The 20,337-nt window shown below is 39.5% G+C and overlaps 1 protein-coding gene across 1 annotated transcript in view; it reads right to left on the reverse strand.

Annotated features, from left to right (window-relative positions):
- The window catches only part of Ttc6 (tetratricopeptide repeat domain 6), a 155,862-nt gene that overhangs the window by 70,182 nt on the left and 65,343 nt on the right, over positions 1-20,337 (reverse strand). Inside the window, exons 6-7 of the mRNA XM_027419632.2 lie at positions 4,768-4,909; positions 2,945-3,049 (exon numbers count right to left, since the gene is read on the reverse strand). Of these exons, the coding sequence (XP_027275433.1) occupies positions 2,945-3,049; positions 4,768-4,909 (247 nt within the window). The remainder of the gene's footprint in view (positions 1-2,944; positions 3,050-4,767; positions 4,910-20,337) is intronic.

Raw genomic sequence — 20,337 nt, forward strand, 5'->3', positions numbered from 1 at the left:
TCAGTAATTAGGCCTTACTGTCAACAAATCACTTCATTTTCAAGTACAAGTAAGTACACTAAATGTAAACTGGAGTGAAGGTTTTCTTAAATTACTTAAACTTTGAATTCTATCACCCAACTAAGTTACAATGTGTGTGTGTGATACAAAATATGTTCATGAATCTTATAGCCAGTGACTTTGGTATTCAGAAACAACTAGAAGACCTAAATTTGATAAGCTGACAGTTTCGTGTTTAGCTGAAGCATGCTATTCTTTATTTATCTGATGAAGTTCTAACCTTACAGTTGAAAAATACTGAAATTTAAAAATCAGTTTTTATCCAGTGCATCAGATGTCAGTGAGGAGGCCTTGACACTCTATGGGGCTTCTGGTAGTATATCAGTATCCCTGGCATATGAAAAGACTTTGGGAGCCCATCCCACATGGAGGGATGCTCTGTCAGTCTGGACACATGGGGGAGGGCCTAGGCCCTGCCCAGGATGATATGACAGACTTTGGGGATCCCCCATGGAGGACTTACTCTCCCTGGGGAGCAGAGGGGAGATGGGGTTGGTGTGGGCGGGGGAGGAGGGGAGGAAGAGGGAGCAAGGATTGACATGTGAAGCAGGCTTGTTTCTAGTTTGAACTAATAAATAAATAATTCAGTTTTTAAAAGTAGTATGCTATTATCATTGAAAATTTTAAAAGCTAAGGCAATTTAGGAATTGGCATTGAATTTTGCTCATGCTTTCATACTGTATTCTTAGAGCAGTGGTTCTCAACCTGTGAGTCGAAACCCCTTTGGGGGTTGAACTGTCCTTTTACAGTGGTCTCCTAAGTTCATCAGAAAATACAGATATTTTCATTATAATTCATAACAGTAGCAAAATTACAGTTATAAAGTAGCAACAAAAAATAATTTTATGGCTGAGGTCACCACAACATGAGGAACTGTATTAAAGGGTCACAGCGTTAGGAAGACAGAGAACGTTTTAGGGTTTCTATTGTCATGATGAAACAACCTAACCAAAATTAACTTGGGGAGGAGAGTGTTTATTATACTTACACATCTCTGTTCATCATCAAAGACAGGAACTCAAGCAGGGCAGTAACCTGGAAGCAGGAGTTGAGGTAGACACCATGGAGGAGTGCTGCTTACTGGCTTGCTCCTCATGGCTTGCTTACCCTGCTTTCTTATAGAACTCAAAACGACCAGTCCAGAGTTGGCCCCACCCACAATGGATGGGGCCCTCCCCAATCAATCACTAATTAAGAAAATGCCCTACAGGTTTGCCTGCCTATAATTGGATCTTATGGGGCATTTTCTGGATTGAGATTCCTTTCTCTGAGATGAATTTAGCTTGTATCAAGTTAACATAAAACTAGACAGGACAGTATATTTTTACAAAACAGCTGTAGTAAAATAATAGGCAAAAAAATTACTAGTCATAGCAGAAAGTCACTCAGAGACTACTATTCTTCAAAGACTGCCTGATATGGAAAAGAATTCTCAACAGAGGAATCTAAAATGGCTGAAAGACACTTAAGAAAGTGCTCAACATGCAATATAGATGACTTTTAATAAAATACACCCCTCATTCCCTCAGTCCATTCCTCCTTATCCCCCCCCCACACACACACACATTTCCCTCCCAATCTGATGTGGGTTTTTTGGTTTTCGGTTTTTGTTTTTTGAGACAGTGTTTCTCTGTGTTGGCTTCCAACTCACAGAGATCTACCTGCCTCTGCCTCCTGAGTGCTGAGATTAAAGGTGTGAGCCATCACCACTTGGCTGTGTTTTGTTTTTTAAAAGCCACTGAATCCACTTAGTGCTGTCTTTATGTACATAGGTGAAGGTCCCGATACTGGAGCATATATGTAGCCTTTTTTGTAAAACATCTCTAAAGAAAACTGACTCACCCCATCGGTAGTGGAGTAGAAGGGTGGGGCTTCATTAACCCTCCCCCTATTCCAGGCTGATATTTTGGCTGATTTGATCATACTTAGGTCTTGAGCATATAGTCATAAACACTATAACTGCATGTATACAATGCCCCTGGCATACTCAACAAATTTTGAGATGAAGCAGTGACTTAAAATTGCTCAAATTACAAAATCCCACAGACAGATGGATTTAGTTCAGAATTCTACTAGAGCTTCAAAAAAGAATTAAGTATCTTATTCTGCGAAATGAGGACATGCTTAGAAAACTGAGACATCATGGACATCTGGCAGACATTTTAGTGTCAACCTGAGAGAAAACGTGGCAGGTGCTTGGTGATAAGCAGGACCTGGAGGGATTCCCAAATGAGCCTGTGCCAACGGGACATGTGGCCATGTGCTCTACTCTACCATTCTGGCTACCCTTCTAGACTGGTCTGAAAGAAAGTTTGCTTTTCCACCAAAGTGTAAGAGATGTTCCATCTGGTTTTCTAGGGGAACTATAACGTCTTAATTGTGAGGCACATATCAACAATACTACTATCCCTGCCAGCAAATTTAATAGGGATTCTTAATTATTACCTAAAATTTGAGAAGGGATGTTCATTGTCTTCATGTACTAAAAAAATACATGAAAATACCATGAGGAGTCTCTACACAACCTGCATGACTTTATAACTTGAAACCTCAAATAAAATACTCTTCTCAAAAGAAAGCAGGTTACTTTAATCTACCTGCATTAAGTATATAATTTAAAGAAGTACATTAGTCATAGTTATAGCTTATAACTATAAGAATTTGATAAAATATAAGGATACATTCATATACATATATAATGATACAAGTGAAATTATTTACATCTATATTTCATCTCTGTCGTACCATCCAATCAATCCTGACCATGCCAACAACTTTGTGACAAGTTATATAACAACTGTCCTGAAAATTTTATGTCAGAAGCAAATTATACAAGCTTATTATTAAATAACAGCAAAAATGATATAGAAAATGCATTCATTACCTCATATTGTGGATATAAAGTTTCTCTCATGGTTGATTCTGGAATGGAGAATTTTGGTGCAGTAAGATTCCAAAACATCTTTGAAGCTCCAGGATATGCAGGCACCTTTGAAAATATTATAAAAAATTAAGACAAATAGTAACAAAGGTCCTCTGAATTTAGAAGCTCCAAGATTATAGTGATATTTATTATTTATTAAATCTCAACTGAGGATTCAGAAAGCAAAGTCAGCCACAAGTCTTAGAAACCAGGCACACACCATTAATCCCAGTAGCCAGAAGCTAGGAGGTGGTGGTACACACCTTTAATCCTAGGAGTCAGAATTAAGAGATAGATGGATCTCTGTGAATCTAAGGTCACCCAGATCTACACAAGAGTGAACCAATCTGAAAGAGAATTGTAGCTCAGACTTTTAATCCCAACATTAGGGAAACATGTAAGACAGAAGCAAGGTCTCAGTAGAGGCATTCATTCTCCAGCCACGCTGAGGAGAGGTTACAGCCTGAGGCTTAGTGAGAGCTCATGGAGACAGGATCAGCCCATACAACCTGAGGCAGAGGTAAGAAGCTAGTGGCCAGCTGTTTTGCTTTTCTGATATTCAGCTTGAAGTGTGAGCCCCAATATTTGTCTCTGGGTCTTTTATTTTCCGTGTTACACAATCTCCTGTCAAATTGTTTCTAGTTGTTGAGAAAATGGCCTGATTCGTCACACAGACTCTGAAAGCCAAGGGAAGATGACTTGGTACACGGTCAGCTTAAAGGAAGACAAAGCCATCAGTGTTAAGTGCTGCTATGATGTGAGGCACTGGTGAGCCACTCTGGAAGCAAACTCACCAGTCAGTGAAAGAGAAGTCATGTATACATGCCACCTTTTCAGCAGTTTCACTTCTTGCTATGTGTTCTAAACAAGTTCATATGTACATACATGGGGAGATAGGTATAGGCCATTCACAGAGCACATTAAATGAGGAATTAAAGCCTAATTTAAGTGTTCCTTAGGAAAGAAACAGACAGCATTATAAACATTACATAAAAGCATTTATAAATCCATTCAGACACAACAATTATAATCTATAGATGGGACTAACATAGTATTGCAAATAATCATTTCAAAAATTATTATTTATATAAATGAACTAGAACACATAAATACACAAAGATATTACTTAGGATCATAAAGACATCGAGTAAAGTATTAAACTAAGAAGGGCTTTGTTTTAGAAAAATAAAACTATTGTGGATGCTATCAGAATGTAGCTCCATGATGTTATGTATTTGTTAAAACTTACTGAACTTTGAAGAACAAAGGCTGGTATGTAACATCAGGCAAAGCAAAATATTTAGGAAGCAAAGAGGAATCCAGGGTGGAATGCAAAAAAAAAAAATGATGCAGAATGTAATTTGCCAAGTGAGTAAATTAAGAAACAAATTCCAGTTTTCTTGCTATATTTAGGTGTTGGGGACTGTAATTACAGGAAGCATGTGGCTGTAATCCCAGCACTCCAGGAGATCAAGGCAGAAGGATCAGCAGGTAGAAGCCAACCTAACCTGGACTATACAGCAAGTCAATGCTTCAAGAAACAAAGTGGCTACACTTTTATAAAAGTGTACTTATGGAATCTCATTTGACACCTGTGGTTTTATTCTTTTAATAAATATTTAACATTTAGTGATTCAAGTTTTAAAGTTGGAAAAGTTCAAAGACAGAGTTCACATTAACAAATATTGAGGTCTTCAATAATGTTCAAGAATGCCCAAAGAGTCCAAACCAAAAGTATAAGAACACATGAGGTAGAAAAAGCTAATATTAAAGGAAATTCTTACTTCTTCTCCTAAGAGCTGCAGGTTTGGAGTGTGAGCTTGACATTGCCTTGTCTGCATTGATTCCGGGAATTCCTCTGGTGGTGGTGAAGGAACACTGACATATTTCTGTGTCTCACTCTTAACAGGAACGCCATTCAGTATTCTACAATGTGACAAAAATAATAAACTTGTTTTAAAGTTATGGATAATGCAACAAGGATCATCCTCTTTTCACTTATCTCTGTACTGACATTTAATATCTGCACTATGTAGATTATGGAGAAGTCAATTCAAAATTTTAAAGAAACTTGTTCTAAACACAATTGATTTGTAATCTTTGTGATGCTTTTGATTCATTGCATGGGAAAAGTAAGTTCACTTTATAAATTTGTAACAAAAAAGACATTAAAAACTTTATTTTGGGGCTAGAGAGATGATTAAGAATACCGGCTGCTCTTCTATGGGACCTGAGTTCAAGTCCCAGAACCCACATGGCAGCTCTTCCAGGGGATATAAAAACCTCTTCTGGTCTCTGCAGGCACCAGACATACATTACAGACATACATGTAGGCACAACACCCATATGTAATAATAATAATAATAATAATAATAATAATAATAATAATAATAATTTTAAAAACTTATTTCTAACTTTCTTCTCCACTTCAAATTCATAACCAAGTATCATGTCATAGAATGGGGCCAAAACGCCAACCTAAGTAGAATTGCCAACAAACTTCTAGTTTTTCCTTTTGGACTTGCATCTTGCTAAACTGAAAATGCTCAGCATCAGATCTTTCCTCAGTAGACAACACAGCCTTATAGCTAAGAATGTATATAGTATACATGCATACATAGTATAAAATTTAACTTTGAAGGCACAGTATATCAATAATAAATGACTTAAGAGACTTCTTAATAGTTAATGTTCTATTGTAAACATGCTGTAATAACTATAAAATAAACATAAATCAGGTTTGTTCAGATTGAAGCAATGTCAATCACACATGATTGACACACTTTGATTTTGATTTTCTAACATTCCACTAAAGGCACATAAAACAGTCAAGGCTAAACATACACAAACCTGATTGACTTGCTATTTTGTAATATTCTGAACTCTCAAAGCCCATCTTACCAGATTTCCATGAGGAAAGCCACCTCTTACCTCACCTATTTAAATATCTGGTTGCACAGAGAAATTATTACTCGCTCCCTGCAAGCTGAATACACAGATACCCAGTCCTCCTGATGGTGGTGAGGATGGTGAATAAGAACTCGCCTGCAGCTGGTGCATTCCAGATGGGACTTGGGATCCCTCTACAGGTGCACTCACACGTGTACCATTTAAAGGAAGAAGGTTCTGGGGTTTCTGATGGCAAGCACAGTCAGGACACGCCAAGTTCTCCCACAGTAGAGTTCCAAAGTTGCTGCTTTTGTCAGTTGTCATTGTTTATTTGGCCAGTGAGGATATCAAATAAGAATGAAAATCTGGGACAGTCAAAGACAATTGATTCCCTGACTCTTAACTAAGGGGCTGTGTGACCAGAAAGGGCTTCTGGTGCTCAGCTCTCCTGAGACAGGAGGAGAGGCTCCCTCAGCAGCCAGTTCAATAGCTGTGTGGGTTTTCTGAAAATCTTCTCATTTTTTTTCAAGTCCTCCACTAAACATCAGTTGCTCAATTTCTCAATTCTGCTTCACTTCAAATAACTAAAAGTATTTCTGTTTTCTGCCACTCAGTCTTGACTGGTAGGTAGGTCTGGAAAATAACAAATTTGGGGCTAGAGACTAAGATAATGAGCCTAGAATCTAAAGACATCGAGATAATGTCGTTTTAACCTCGGACAGTGGGGAAGGTGACAGTGGTCAGGGGAGGGGTGACATCATAGCTGCCTCACAGCACTGCTGTTCTTTTCTTTAACTAGAAGCCATAAATAGGGTAGCAACCATCAGTTTTCAGTTTCCAAAAGCACTACTCTGTGTTAGTTGGTCAAAAGAATGGGGAGAAGGTATTTACATTCTACAGTGCCAACTCAAGCAAACATGCCCAGAGCCTTAGGAGAATGGCCATTCAAGGTCCACAACAGTTCCTATGTGACAGAGATGAGTCGGTTATTTGTAAATTTCTCTCTTCATTTTCCCTGTTGGCTTACTTCTAGAGAAGACAATCCAACCTTCCCAAAGTCCTCATCTTTGGGAAACATCTGACTTAGGAGTTCAGATGGAAAGTCTCCTGACCTCCCAGCGTGCCCTCACGTCCAACAGCAGCCGCCCATTCTGTTCATTCTCTCCAGTGTCTCTCCTGTCCATCACAGCTCCTCTCATCGGAGTCCTGCGCCATCATTTTTTCTGGTCCTTTTCCTCCAGACTCCCCCTTCTATAATTCATGTTACAGATCTATGACAGAGTTTGTGTCAATCATTTCCTCTCCAAACGCTCCTATGATTAATATACAATAGGGCCTAAACTACAGCACCTTGCAGCCAGGCTCCTCCACACCACGGAGTCCATTCCGTCTTGTCAACCCTACTTCACTTTCCCAATCCTCCATTCAACCCACATATAATATGAAAAAAGCAAAGTAGGTACTGGATACTTGGTACTGAAGCAGGCGAACCAATCTGCAATTGTAGTAACTGGGGTTCTGAAAATGACAACAGCAAGGGCCAAAATCTTAAACTCTTCCAAAACCTTTACCAATCTCCCTCCATTCCATCAATCTTCTGTGTTTCATCTGCTCTTTCATTATAGAATACACTTCATCTTGTCTTATTTTTTTCTCATAATGGAAAATAACAAGAGGATGGGGAGAGGACGACTCTGATCATCTGTTTCCCAAGGACTTGGATGTAGTAGTTATGATAGAAATGGTAAACTCGGGCTAAGTAAAAAGAGTCTCACAGAAAAAGGTGGATCCTGAAAAATCAAACCCAGCATGGGATGCTGTAGTGGTTCCATGTGGGGAATCTCTAATCATCACAAGCATTTTATATGTACTTGCTAAAACTGCAAATCATTGACACTCACCATACACCTAATGGATAAGAAACTGGGGATGCATTTTCCCCATCCCTGCAACTGATTCCGATACTGTTTGAGAACGTCTGATTACCACTAGCTTTTCTAAAACAGCTTGGTCATAAGAAGTCTTGAGGTGACTATCAAATATACAACTTCCTCCCCTTCTCTGGAGATTCTGATACAGTAGGCTTAGGAATTGATATACTACCTAAGCCCACTAAACGGACTGTATGCTCAAGTGAGTCTAAATACTGGCTGGAGAGATGGCTCAGTGGTTAAGAATGCTGACTGCTCTTTCAGAGGTCCTGAGTTCAATCCCCAGCGACAACATGGTGACTCAAAACCATCTATAATTGATGTTCTCTTTCAGGCAGGAATCCATGCAAATAGAGCACTCATATACATAAATAAACAAATCTTACAAAAAGAAAGTCTAAATATCACTGGCATTGTGGGAAGACTGAGACTCTATAATGAGGCCCTAGCCTGAATTTTAACCCTAAATTGGCCACTTGCTATTATGTAAAGGTTATGACTTGAATATTATTTGTATTCACCAAAACTCATGTTGAGTCTTGTTCCCAAAATTAGTGAAGTTGAGAAGTAGAGACTAATGAGAGGAGTTTGTGTCATGTTGAATGAATCAATACTATTTTTACATGAAGGAGTTCGCTCTGATGGGTGAGAATTAATTCATCTTCATTTCTGTTTTTCTCATGGATTGTGCAAGCATGAGTCCCTAACCATATATGCAGCTGACCACTCTGGAACTTCTAAGACTCCAGTATAAATCTGGTTGCTGGGTTGATTTTTAGTAAATTACCATGTGTTGAGCATTCTGTTAGACAACACAAAACAGACTAAGACACTTGAGTAGTAGACACTAATACATTTCCTTCCTTAATCTGTTCCCTCCTTTGTAAATAGCAACACTGATTGGTTCTTATATCTATTGCTTAGGAATAATATATGCAATGGGTGCTTCAAATTGTACATGTTCAGAAAATGGCTGAAATTATAATCCATATTGTTTCTATCAAGGAAGAGGCTAAAAGAACAAAACAATCCTTTCTCTCCAAAAGTAAAAGCTACACTTTTTTCAAAGTCCACATCAGTCTATCATTAGACCAGGGTATATTCCTTACTGTGAATTGCTGTCAGAACTCAGAGAACCTGTGATCTAAGTTGTGAGAACACTTCTCTCAGTTGTATGTAAGCAACTGTGAACCCCATCCTAGGAAGCATGGTGGTGTCTCTCTCTGACAGCCTCCTCTGCCTTAGGAGGACACTACATCACAGCAGCTTAAGAGAGTTTACCTTGCTACAAGGTAAACATACAAAATCTGAGGGAAAGCTCTCAGGAACCCACTGTCACTTTCAGGTAATTCACAGAGTATGTGCATAGAAAAACTACAGATATTCACTTACAAAAGGTTTACCAAGGTACCATTTATATGCAATAGGCTGCTCTATATACAATTTTCAAGTCATTCATAGTTAACCACTAAACTAATTTTCACAACCCGTTTATAGGGTTTCACTCCACAGTCTATAAAATTGTAACTTATAGAGGTTGTTTAAAAAAAGAAGAAGAAGAAGAAGAAGAAGCCTAGGACTGGAGAAACTTTCCAAGCTCATCTTTTTGGATGCTAAGCTACACACCTTTGTTTATCCTTGTGTAATTTTTCCTTAAAATCTTTAGCAGAAGGAGATGAATATAGTGAATGCTTTTTTGAAAGCAAGGAATAGAGAATCTCAAAATTCTGAGCCTGTAGAAAAATGTATGTGCAACTGTACAGCATTTTATTTTTGGAAAATACGATTGGGGGGTTTTACGTTTTAACCACTAAAAGTTCGTTGCTACATGCAAACAGTGACATCTGGTGGAATGATACTGTTTTACTTTTTTAAAAAAAAATAAAATATAGCTTTTACAAATCTGTAAAAGTTAGAAAGTTATGGGGAAAGATTTCAAATAATTTATTTTTTATGTCTTTCCATACAAAAACAAAAACATACTACTTGAGTGTCTTATCAAACACTGATATGCACAGCGAAATGGCTTTTTTGTCTCTACCACTTTGTGTTGTTAGAAACATACAAGAAGTGGGTGGGGCGCCACAGCGAAGTGCGCTTGCAGTTCTTCCACAGTCCCAAATTTGATCTTCAGTACCTCCACTACTAACAACAGTCTGTAACTCCATTTCCAGGGGGATCTGACACACTCTCCTGGCCTCGATGAACACAAGGCATGGGCACAGTGCACAGACATACTGGCAGACCAAAGACATAATAAAAGAAAAATACACAAAAGGTATGTGTACTAAATGTGTCTGTAACAGAAACTTAAGTGGTCAGAATTGATTCTGGTTCTCACTGCCATGTATTTAGGGGTACAAAACTTTGTCTTAACCTCTTCATCCACTAGAGAAGACAGTTAAGGTAAGAGAGTTAAGATACTATAACCCTGATGTATATTCCTCTGTGACATATACCACCAAATAGACCTCAGGTAAAGATTAAGTCTCAGTTTCTTTTGACATGTAAAACCTTGTGTTATTGCCTAGATTATACAGCAAGAAGGTTAAAAGAAGGATACAGCGGGGCCAGGAGTAGCCTGACTACCAAGAAATGTCAGGAAATATGGAGTTTGAGGAATAAAGGATAGTCCCTGATAACCATGCTGAAAAGAAATAAAGAGCAAGAAGCAAAGTCAATTATAATTGAAGTACAATTGACCACAGACAACAACGGTATCCTACAGCTGGCATCAGGGAGCTTTAGCATGAGACCGGGGCACATTCTAGAGGGGAGGAAAGCCCAACAAGGGGCAGGAAATTAAAACAGAACAGGCAACATTCAGAAACTCCAAAGCTTTATGGAATTACACAATTAGTGTTAGGAAGTTCCTCACAGTTAGCAATGTCCTCCATCTAGACTCCTAGAAGGGAACAAACACTGGTCAAATCAAATAGTAAGCCACAATCCCCCCCACCACACTCGAAGCAAATACTCTGATTCCAAAATTAGATGGCAATGGAACAAATGTGAACTACAAAGGGTGAATGAGCATCTTTCTCCCTATGCAGTTAGGGACTGAAGGCAGTGAGAATGTGCAGGCAGAACAAAGCATCGAGAGAAAGGCACAAGGCAGGGGCACAGGTGCACTGGGCAATGAAATGCAGCAAAACCCATACTGAGATGAAGAGCCCCCTGAGTCTGAATCCTAGCTTAGCAGCTATGTACATGTGAACCAGTTTCCTCAAGGCCATGCCACAATTTCTTCATTTGGGAAATTAAATATTTTATATACTATGTACTCGTTAGCACAAACAACTCTCTTTAGTCTCTGTTACATAATTTCCTATTTTCTTACTGAATATCACTACCTTCCTTGAAGGAGTTAGATAAAAGCTTCCACATGGAATCTTTCTTCATATCCTTGTCTGCAAGATAGTATAGAAACAATAATGTTAAAATAATTATGCATCTGTCTGGGCACAAGACACTTCATATCTCTTCAAAGGAGAAGAAGCTTTCAAAATAATGCAGTGACATCCTTTTCTTTTCAGTTTTCCAAGAGACAGTGTTTCCCCTGTGTCTCTGGCTGTCCTGGAACTAACTGTGTAGACCAGGTTAGCCTTGAACTCACAGAGATCCACTTGTCACTGCTTACTTACTGAGTGCTAGGATTAAAGGCGTGTGCCACCACCACCTGGCCTTTGTTGTTGTTGTTTATACAGTGCCATTCTTATAAAAGACATATGTGTATTCATGAAGAGGCCTATAATAACCATTATCATATAGAAAATCCAATAGGCGGGCTGGAGAGATGACTCAGAGGTTAAGAGCACTGGCTGCTGTTCTTCCAGGAGTTCTGAGTTCAATTCCCAGCACCCCTATGGAGGCTCACAACCATCTATAATGAGATCTGGTGCCCTCTTATGGGCTGGAGGCATATATGCAAACAGAACACTATACACATAACAAATAAGTAAATCTTAAAAAAAAAATTTCCTCTTCATGATCTTGACCTCCCTTGCTCATGTATTCCCTCCTCCCTCTCTTCAACTGGATTCCTGGAACTTGGCCTGGTGGTTGGTTGTGGATTTCTGCATCTGGTTCCACCAATTACTGGATGCAGGCTCTGTGATAGTTGGGGTATTAACCAATCTGATTACAGGGGAAGGCCAATTCAGGCACCCTCTCCACAATATTGCTAGGAATCTTAGCTGGGATCATCCTTGTGAAATCCTGAGAATTTCTATAGTACCAGGTTTCTTCCTAACACCATAATGTCTCTCTCTATCAAGATATCTCTTTCATTGCTCCAGCACTCCATCCCTCCCCCAACTTGACCATTCCTTTCCCACATGTTTTCATCCCCAAATCCCTCCTCCTTTACCACCCCTATTTGTCCCCAGTTTACTCAGGAGATATTATCTAATTCTGCTTCCCAGAGCAATCCATGTGTCCCTCTTAGGGTCCTCCTTGTTACCTAGCTTCTATCAAAAGAAAATTCTACCAGAATGGTATCTCGATTCTTATCAAATGTGCCCCAAACACAAGTGCACCCAAGTTTGCAAAAGAAACATTCCTAAAGTTTAAACCACACATCAAACCCTCACTCATTGATAGTGGGAGACTTCAGTATCCCACTCTCACCAATAGACAGGTCATCTAGACAAAAAAATAAACAGGGAAATACTGGAGCTCACAGATGTTTTAAACCAAATGGACCTATCAAATATCTACAGAACATTTCACCCAAACACAAAAGAATATACCTTCTTATCATAGTATAAAGGACCTCATGGAACTTTCTACAAATAAGTCCCCCCAAAAATACAAGAAAACTGAAATAACCACCAGGGATTAAAAAAGAAAGCCTAAGAACACATGGAAACACAACTTTCTACTGAATCACCACTGGATCAAGACAGAAATAACGGAATAAATTAAAGACTCCCTAGAATTCACTGAAAATGAATGTACAACATACTCAAATTTATGGGAAACAGTGAAAGACATGCTGAGTGCCTACATAAAAGAACTGGCAAAATCTCACACTATGGACTTAACAGATCACCTAAAAGCTCTAGTACAGAAAGAAGCAGACACACCCAAGAGGAGGAAACAGCAGGAAATAATCAAACTGAGAGCTAAAAGCAATAAAACAGAAGCAAAGAACAATACAAAGAATCAATGAAACACAGAGTTGGTTCTTTGAGAAAATCAACAAGATAGATAAACCCTTATCCAAACTAACTAAAAAGCAGAAAGAGTATCCAAATTAACAAAATCAGAAATGAAAAGAGGGACGTAACAACAGACACTGAGGAAATTCAGAAAATCATTAGGTCAGATCTCAAAACACTGCACTCCACAGAATTGGAAAATGTAAAAGAAATGGACAATTTTCTTGACATATACCACTCACCAAAGTTAAAACAAGATGAGATAAACAATTTAAATAAATCTATAACCCCAAAGGAAATGGAGGCAGTCATTAAAACTCTCCCAACCAAAATGTCCAGCACCAGACAGTTTTCTTTTCAGACAGTTTTAGTATAGAATTCGAAGAAGAGTTAATGCCAATACTCCTAAATTATTCCACAAAACAGAAACAGAAAGAGCACTGCTAAATTCATTTTATGAGGCCACAGTCGTACTGATACCCAAAGCATACAAAGACCCAAAGAAGAAAGAGAATCTCAGGCCAATTTCCCTTGTGAACATTGATGCAAAAATACCCAAGAAAATACTGGAAAACACAAAACAAGAACACATCAAAAAGATTATCCACCATGATCAAGTAAGTTCCATCCCAGAGACACAGGTATGGTTCAACATAAAAAAAATCAATCAATGTAATCTACCATATTTTTAAAAACTGAAAGAAAAGGGAGGAGCTCCCTGAATCCAGTTACAGCCAGTCTTCCTTCCCTTTCTGGCGACCAATCAGAGACTAGGTGAGTGACCTCCTGCTTTTACCCAACTCCTGTCCAAACTGCCATTCACCCAGATCCCCCCAGGCTTGTCCCTGCTTGAAATAGACATGCCCAGGCAGGGAGGAGCTCCCTGAATCTGGGTACAGGCCACTCTTCCTTCCGTTCCCGGAGACAGATCCACCAGGAGGTGAGTGATCCACCGCTCTTACCCAACTCCCTATCAAAGCCCCATCCACCCCGATCTCCCCAGGCCTGCTCCTGCTTGGGGTAGACCTGCCCAGGCAGTGAGGAACCCCCAGAGCCTTGAAACACCCCACTCTTACTTCCTGTCCCGCCCACACACACCCGATTCCTATGGAGGCCGAACTCCTTCAGAGTGAGGAGACTACGAGGATAGGCAAGACCATCCAGAGCTTCGGACATTGAATTCCTGGCCCACACACACTACTGCGTAACAAGAGGAGATAGATAGACACTACCTGCACTCACTGGAAAAGGATATGGGAAGAAGACAGAATAAGAACTTGCTCAACAACAGAAAGACCAATATGACACCACCAGAATCTTGGGACTCCACTCCAGCAAGACCTGAAAAGCCCCCAACATAGTGCATGAAGAAGAGATGTACCTCAAAAATTATCTCAGCAAGATGATAGAGACCTTCAAAGAGGAAACAAGAAAATCCATTAAAGAAATAGAAGAAAAAGCAAGCAAAAAATTACACGAAATGGAGGAAAAGACAAACCAAAAATTTCAAGAAATAAACAAATCTCTTAAAGAATCTAAAGAAACCCAAGATAAAACAACCAAACAAGTGAAGGAAGCTCTTGAAACAGTTCAAAACATGAAAGCTGAATTAGACACAATAAAGAAAACACAGAATGAGGCAATGCTGGAAATGGAAAGACTGGATAAATGATCAGGAACTAAAGACGTGAGTATAACTAATAGAATCCAAGAGACAGAAGAGAGAATCTCAGCTATTGAAGACTCGCTAGAGGATATACATTCATCAACCAAAGAAAACCTCAAGTCCAACAAATCCCTAACACAAAATATCCAGGAAATATGGGACACCATGAAAAGACCAAACCTAAGAATAATAGGTGTAGAAGAAGGTGAAGAAACACTGCTCAAAGGTACAGAAAACATATTCAACAAAATCATAGAAGAAAACTTCCCCAACCTACAGAAAGATATGCCTATGAAAGTACAAGAAGCTTACAGGACGCCAAACAGACTGGACCACAAAAAGAAGTCCCCCCGACACATAATAATCAAAACTCCAAATCTACAGAATAAAAAGAAAATATTAAGAGCTGCAAAGGAAAAAGGCCAAATAACATATAAAGGCAAACCAATTAGAATCACACCCGACTTCTCAATGGAAACTCTGAAAGCCAGAAGGTCTTGGATAGATACCCTACAAGCACTAAGGGAGCATGGATGTCAACCCAGACTACTGCACCCAGCAAAACTTTCAATCATTACAGATGGAGAAAACAAGATATTCCATGACAAAAACAGATTTAAACAATACATATCCACGAATCTAGCACTACAGAAGGTTCTGGAAGGAAAACTCCAACCCAAGGAACATAACTACATGCACAAAAACACAGGCAATAGATAATCTAATTTTGCCAAACACAAAAAGAAGCAGGAGGGCAAAATCCACACACAATGACACCACCAACAATAAATCCAAAACAAACAAGAACCAATGAACAATGGACATTAATATCCCTAAATGTCAATGGTCTTAACTTACCCATAAAAAGATATAGGCTAACAGAATGGATATGAAGACAGAATCCATCCTTCTGCTGTTTACAAGAAACACACCTCAACTTCAAAGACAGGCGATACCTCAGAGTAAAAGGATGGGAAAAGATTTTCCAATCAAATGGCCTCAAGAAACAAGCTGGTGTAGCAATCCTAATATCTAACAAATTGGACTTTAAACTAAAATCAATCAAAAGAGATGAAGAAGGGCATTTCATACTCATCACAGGAAAAGTCCATCAAGATGAAATCTCAATCCTGAACATCTATGCTCCAAATGAAGGCACCCACATTTGTGAAAGAAACATTACTAAAGCTCAAACCACACATAAAACCACACACACTTATAGTAGGAGACTTCAACACCCCCCTTACGCCACTAGACAGGACCACCAGACAGAAACTTAACAAAGAAACAAAGGATCTGAAAGAAGTTATGACCCAACTGGGGTTAATGGATATCTATAGAGCATTCCATCCAAACTCAAAAGAATATACCTTCTTCTCAGCACCACATGGCACCTTCTCTAAAATTGACCACATAGTAGGCAACAAAGCAAACCTCCATAGTTACAAAAGAATTGAAATAACCCCCTGTATCTTATCAGACCACCATGCATTAAAGCTAGAATTCAGCAACAATACAAATGGCAGAAAACCTGCAAACTTTTGGAAAATGAATAACACCCAATTGCACCATTCCTGGGTTGAGGAAGAAATAAAAAAAAAAAACAAATTAAAGACTTCCTAGAATCTAATGAGAATGCAGATACAACATACCCAAACTTATGGGACACTCTGAAGGCAGTGCTAAGAGGGAAGTTCATAGCACTAAGTGCCCACGTGAAGAAACTAGAAAAAAGTCACATTAGAGAACTGACAGAACAACTGAAAGCACTAGAGCAAAAAGAAGCAAACTCACCAAGGAGGAGTAGATGCCAGGAAATAATCAACCTGAGAGCTGAAATCAATAAAGTAGAAACTAGGAAAACATTTCAAAGAATCAATGAAACAAAGAGTTGGTTCTTTGAGAAGATCAACAAGATAGACAAACCTCTAGCCAAACTAACCAAAAGGCAGAGAGAGAGAGCATGCTAATTAACAAAATCAGAAACGAAAAAGGGGATATAACAACGGACACTGAAAATCCAGAGAATCTTTAAGTCATACTTTGAAAACCTGTACTCCACAAAATTCGAAAATCTAATGGAAATGGACAGTTTCCTGGATAAATATCACTTACCAAAATTAAACCAAGATCAGATAAACAGTTTAAATCGACCCATAACCCCTAATGAAATAGAAGCAGTCATCAAAAGCCTCCCAACCAAAAAAAGCCCAGGGCCAGATGGCTTCACTGCAGAATTCTACCAGAAATTCAAACAAGAGCTGATACCAGTACTCCTCAAACTGTTCTGCACAATAGAAGCAGATGGATATTGCCAAACTCTTTCTACGAGGCTTCAATCACTTTGATACCCAAGCCACACAAAGATAAGACTAAGAAAGAGAACTACAGACCGATATCCCTCATGAACATCGATGCTAAAATACTCAATAAAATATTGGCAAATCGAATCCAAGAACATATCAGAAAAATCATCCACCACGATCAAGTAGGCTTCATCCCAGGGATGCAAGGATGGTTCAACATACAAAAAACCATCAATGTAATCCACCATATAAACAAACTGAAAAAAGAAAAACCACATGATCATCTCACTAGACACTGAAAAAGCCTTTGACAAAATCCAACATCCCTTCATGATAAAGATCTTGGAGAGAACAGGAATAACAGGAACATATCTAAACATGATAAACGCAATATACACCAAACCAATAGCCAACATCAAACTAAATGGAGAGAAACTCGAAGAGTTTCCTCTAAAATCAGGAACAAGACAAGGCTGTCCACTCTCTCCATACCTCTTCAATATTGTACTTGAAGTTCTAGCTAGAGCAATAAGACAAGAACAGGGGATCAAAGGGATACAAACTGGAAAGGATGAAGTCAAACTTTCACTATTTGCAGATGACATGATAGTCTACATAAGTGACCCGAAAAACTCTACCATGAAACTCCTACAGCAGATAAACACCTTCAGCAAGGTAGCAGGATACAAAATTAACTCAAAAAAAACTGTAGCCCTACTGTATACAGATGATAAACTCAATGAGAAAGAAATCATGGAAACATCACCTTTCACAATATCCACAAGCAACATAAAATATCTGGGGGTAACACTAACCAAAAAAGTGAAAGACCTGTACAATAAGAACTTTGAGACTTTAAAGAAAGAAATTAAAGAAGATACCAGAAAGTGGAAAGATCTCCCATGCTCTTGGATAGGCAGAATTAACATAGTAAAAATGGCAATCCTTCCAAAAGCAATCTACAGATTCAACGCAATCCCCATCAAAATCCCAACACAGTTTTTCACAGACATTGAAAGAACAATACTCAACTTTATATGGAAAAATAAAAAACCCAGGATAGCCAAAACAACTCTTTACAATAAAAGATCTTCTGGAGGCATCACCATCCCTGACTTCAAGCTCTACTATAGAGCCATAGTTCTGAAAACAGCTTGGTATTGGCACAAGAATAGACAGATAGACCAATGGAATCGAATTGAAGACCCAGATATTAACCCACGCACCTACGAACACCTTATTTTTGAAAAGGTGCTAAATCTATACAATGGAAAAAAGATAGCCTCTTCAACAAATAGTGCTGGCACAATTGGTTTCGGACATGCAGAAGATTGCAGATTGATCCATACCTGTCACCACGCACGAAACTTAAGTGCAAATGGATCAAAGATCTCTCCATAAATCCAGCCACACTGAATCTTCTAGAAGAGAAAGTGGGAATAACCCTTGAACAAATTGGCACAGGAGAACGATTCCTGAACATCACGCCAGAAGCACAGACACTGAGGTCTGCAATCAATAAATGGGACCTCCTGAAACTGAGAAGCTTCTGTAAGGCAAAGGAAACAGTCAGTAGGACAAAACGACCACCCACAGAATGGGAAAAGATCTTCACCAGCCCCACATCTGACAGAGGACTGATTTCCAAAATATACAAGGAGCTCAAGAAGCTAGCCACCAAAACACCATACAACGAAATTAAAAAGTGGAGTGCAGAACTAAACAGAGATTTTTCAACAGAGGAATCTGAAATGGCTGAAAGACACGTAAGAAAGTGCTCAAAACCCTTGGCCATCAGAGAAATGCAACTCAAAACAACTCTGAGATACCACCTCACGCCTGTCAGAATGGCTAAAATAAAAAATACCAATGACAATCTATGCTGGGGAGGAAGTGGAGAAAAAGGAACACTCCTCCATTGCTGGTGGGAGTGCGAACTTGTAAGACCACTCTGGAAATCAGTATGGTGGTTGCTCAGAAAAATGGGAATCAGTCTACCTCAAGATCCAGCCATTCCTCTCTTGGGTATATACCCAAATAGGGCATGTACATACAAGGACATATGTTCAACCATGTTCATATCAGCATTGTTTGTAATAGCCAGAACCTGGAAGCAACCTAGATGCCCCTCTACTGAAGAATGGATTGAGAAAATGTGGCACATCCATACAATGGGGTATGTAGTAGTAACTCAGCAGAAAAAAAAAAGCAATGGAATCTTGAAATTCGCAGGCAAATGGATGGAACTAGAGGAAACCATCCTGAGTGAGGTAACCCAGTCACAAAAAGACAAACATGGTATGTACTCACTGATATATGAGTTTTAGACATAGAGCAAAGGATTACCAGTCTATAATGCTCTTCACCAAAGAAACTAGGAAACATGAAGGACTCTAAGGGATAAATGGTCCCCAGGAATGGAAGTGGCATGAACTCCCGAGCTAATTGAGAGCATGAGGGTAGGGGAGAGGGTGCTGCCACAATAAGAGCACAAGAAGAAGAGTAGAGGAGAAGAAATGGAGGAGCAGAGATATTGAGTTGGGGGAAGAATAGAGGAGAGAGAGCAGGATGACTGATACCATATCAGAGGGAGCCACTATAGGTCCGAGAAGAGATCTGGAACTAGGGAGATCTCCAGAGACCTACAAGGATGACACGATCTGACAGTCCGGGCAATGGAGGAGAGGATGGCCTAGAAGCCCTTCCCCTAGAATGAGATTGATGACTACTCTCTATGCTATCCTATCCAGTGGCTGATGGAAGCAGAGACAGACATCCACAGAAATACACTGAGCTGAAATCTGGAACCTAGTTGAAGAGAGGGAGGAATGAAGAACGAAGGGGTCTGTACCAGGTTGGAGAAACCCACAGAAACAGTTGGCCTGAAAAGGGGAAAGCATATTGACTCCAGACACTCTTTGGGAGGCCAGTATGGGACTGATCCAGCCCCCTCATCATGGATGCCAATGGGGTGGCCCCTGCACTCCAGGGAGCCTCCGGAGGTTGACTGGCATTTTGCCCTGGTGTGTGTGGGGGACTTTGAGAGCCCATCCCACTTGAAGGGATGCGCTCTGTCTCTGGACACATGGGGAGGGGCCTAGGCCCAGCACAGGAAGATTTGGTGGACTTTGTGGAGCCCCTGTTGGGGGCCCTACCCTGCCTGGGGAGTGGTGGGTGGATGGGGTGGGGTAGGTTGGAGGTAGGGGAGAAGGAAAGGGGGTGAGGGGAGGGAGAAGGAGAGGGGAATTACATGTGAAACAAGCCTGTTCCCTAACTTGAATTAATAATAATAATAATAATAATAATAATAATAATAAGTAAAATAAATAAATAAATAAACTGAAAGAAAGAAAAAATAAACACATGATATTAGACCAGGCGGGCATCAAACTGACAGAGA

The sequence above is a fragment of the Cricetulus griseus genome, chromosome 5 (assembly GCF_003668045.3).
Source record: "Cricetulus griseus strain 17A/GY chromosome 5, alternate assembly CriGri-PICRH-1.0, whole genome shotgun sequence".
Classification (NCBI taxonomy): domain Eukaryota; kingdom Metazoa; phylum Chordata; class Mammalia; order Rodentia; family Cricetidae; genus Cricetulus; species Cricetulus griseus.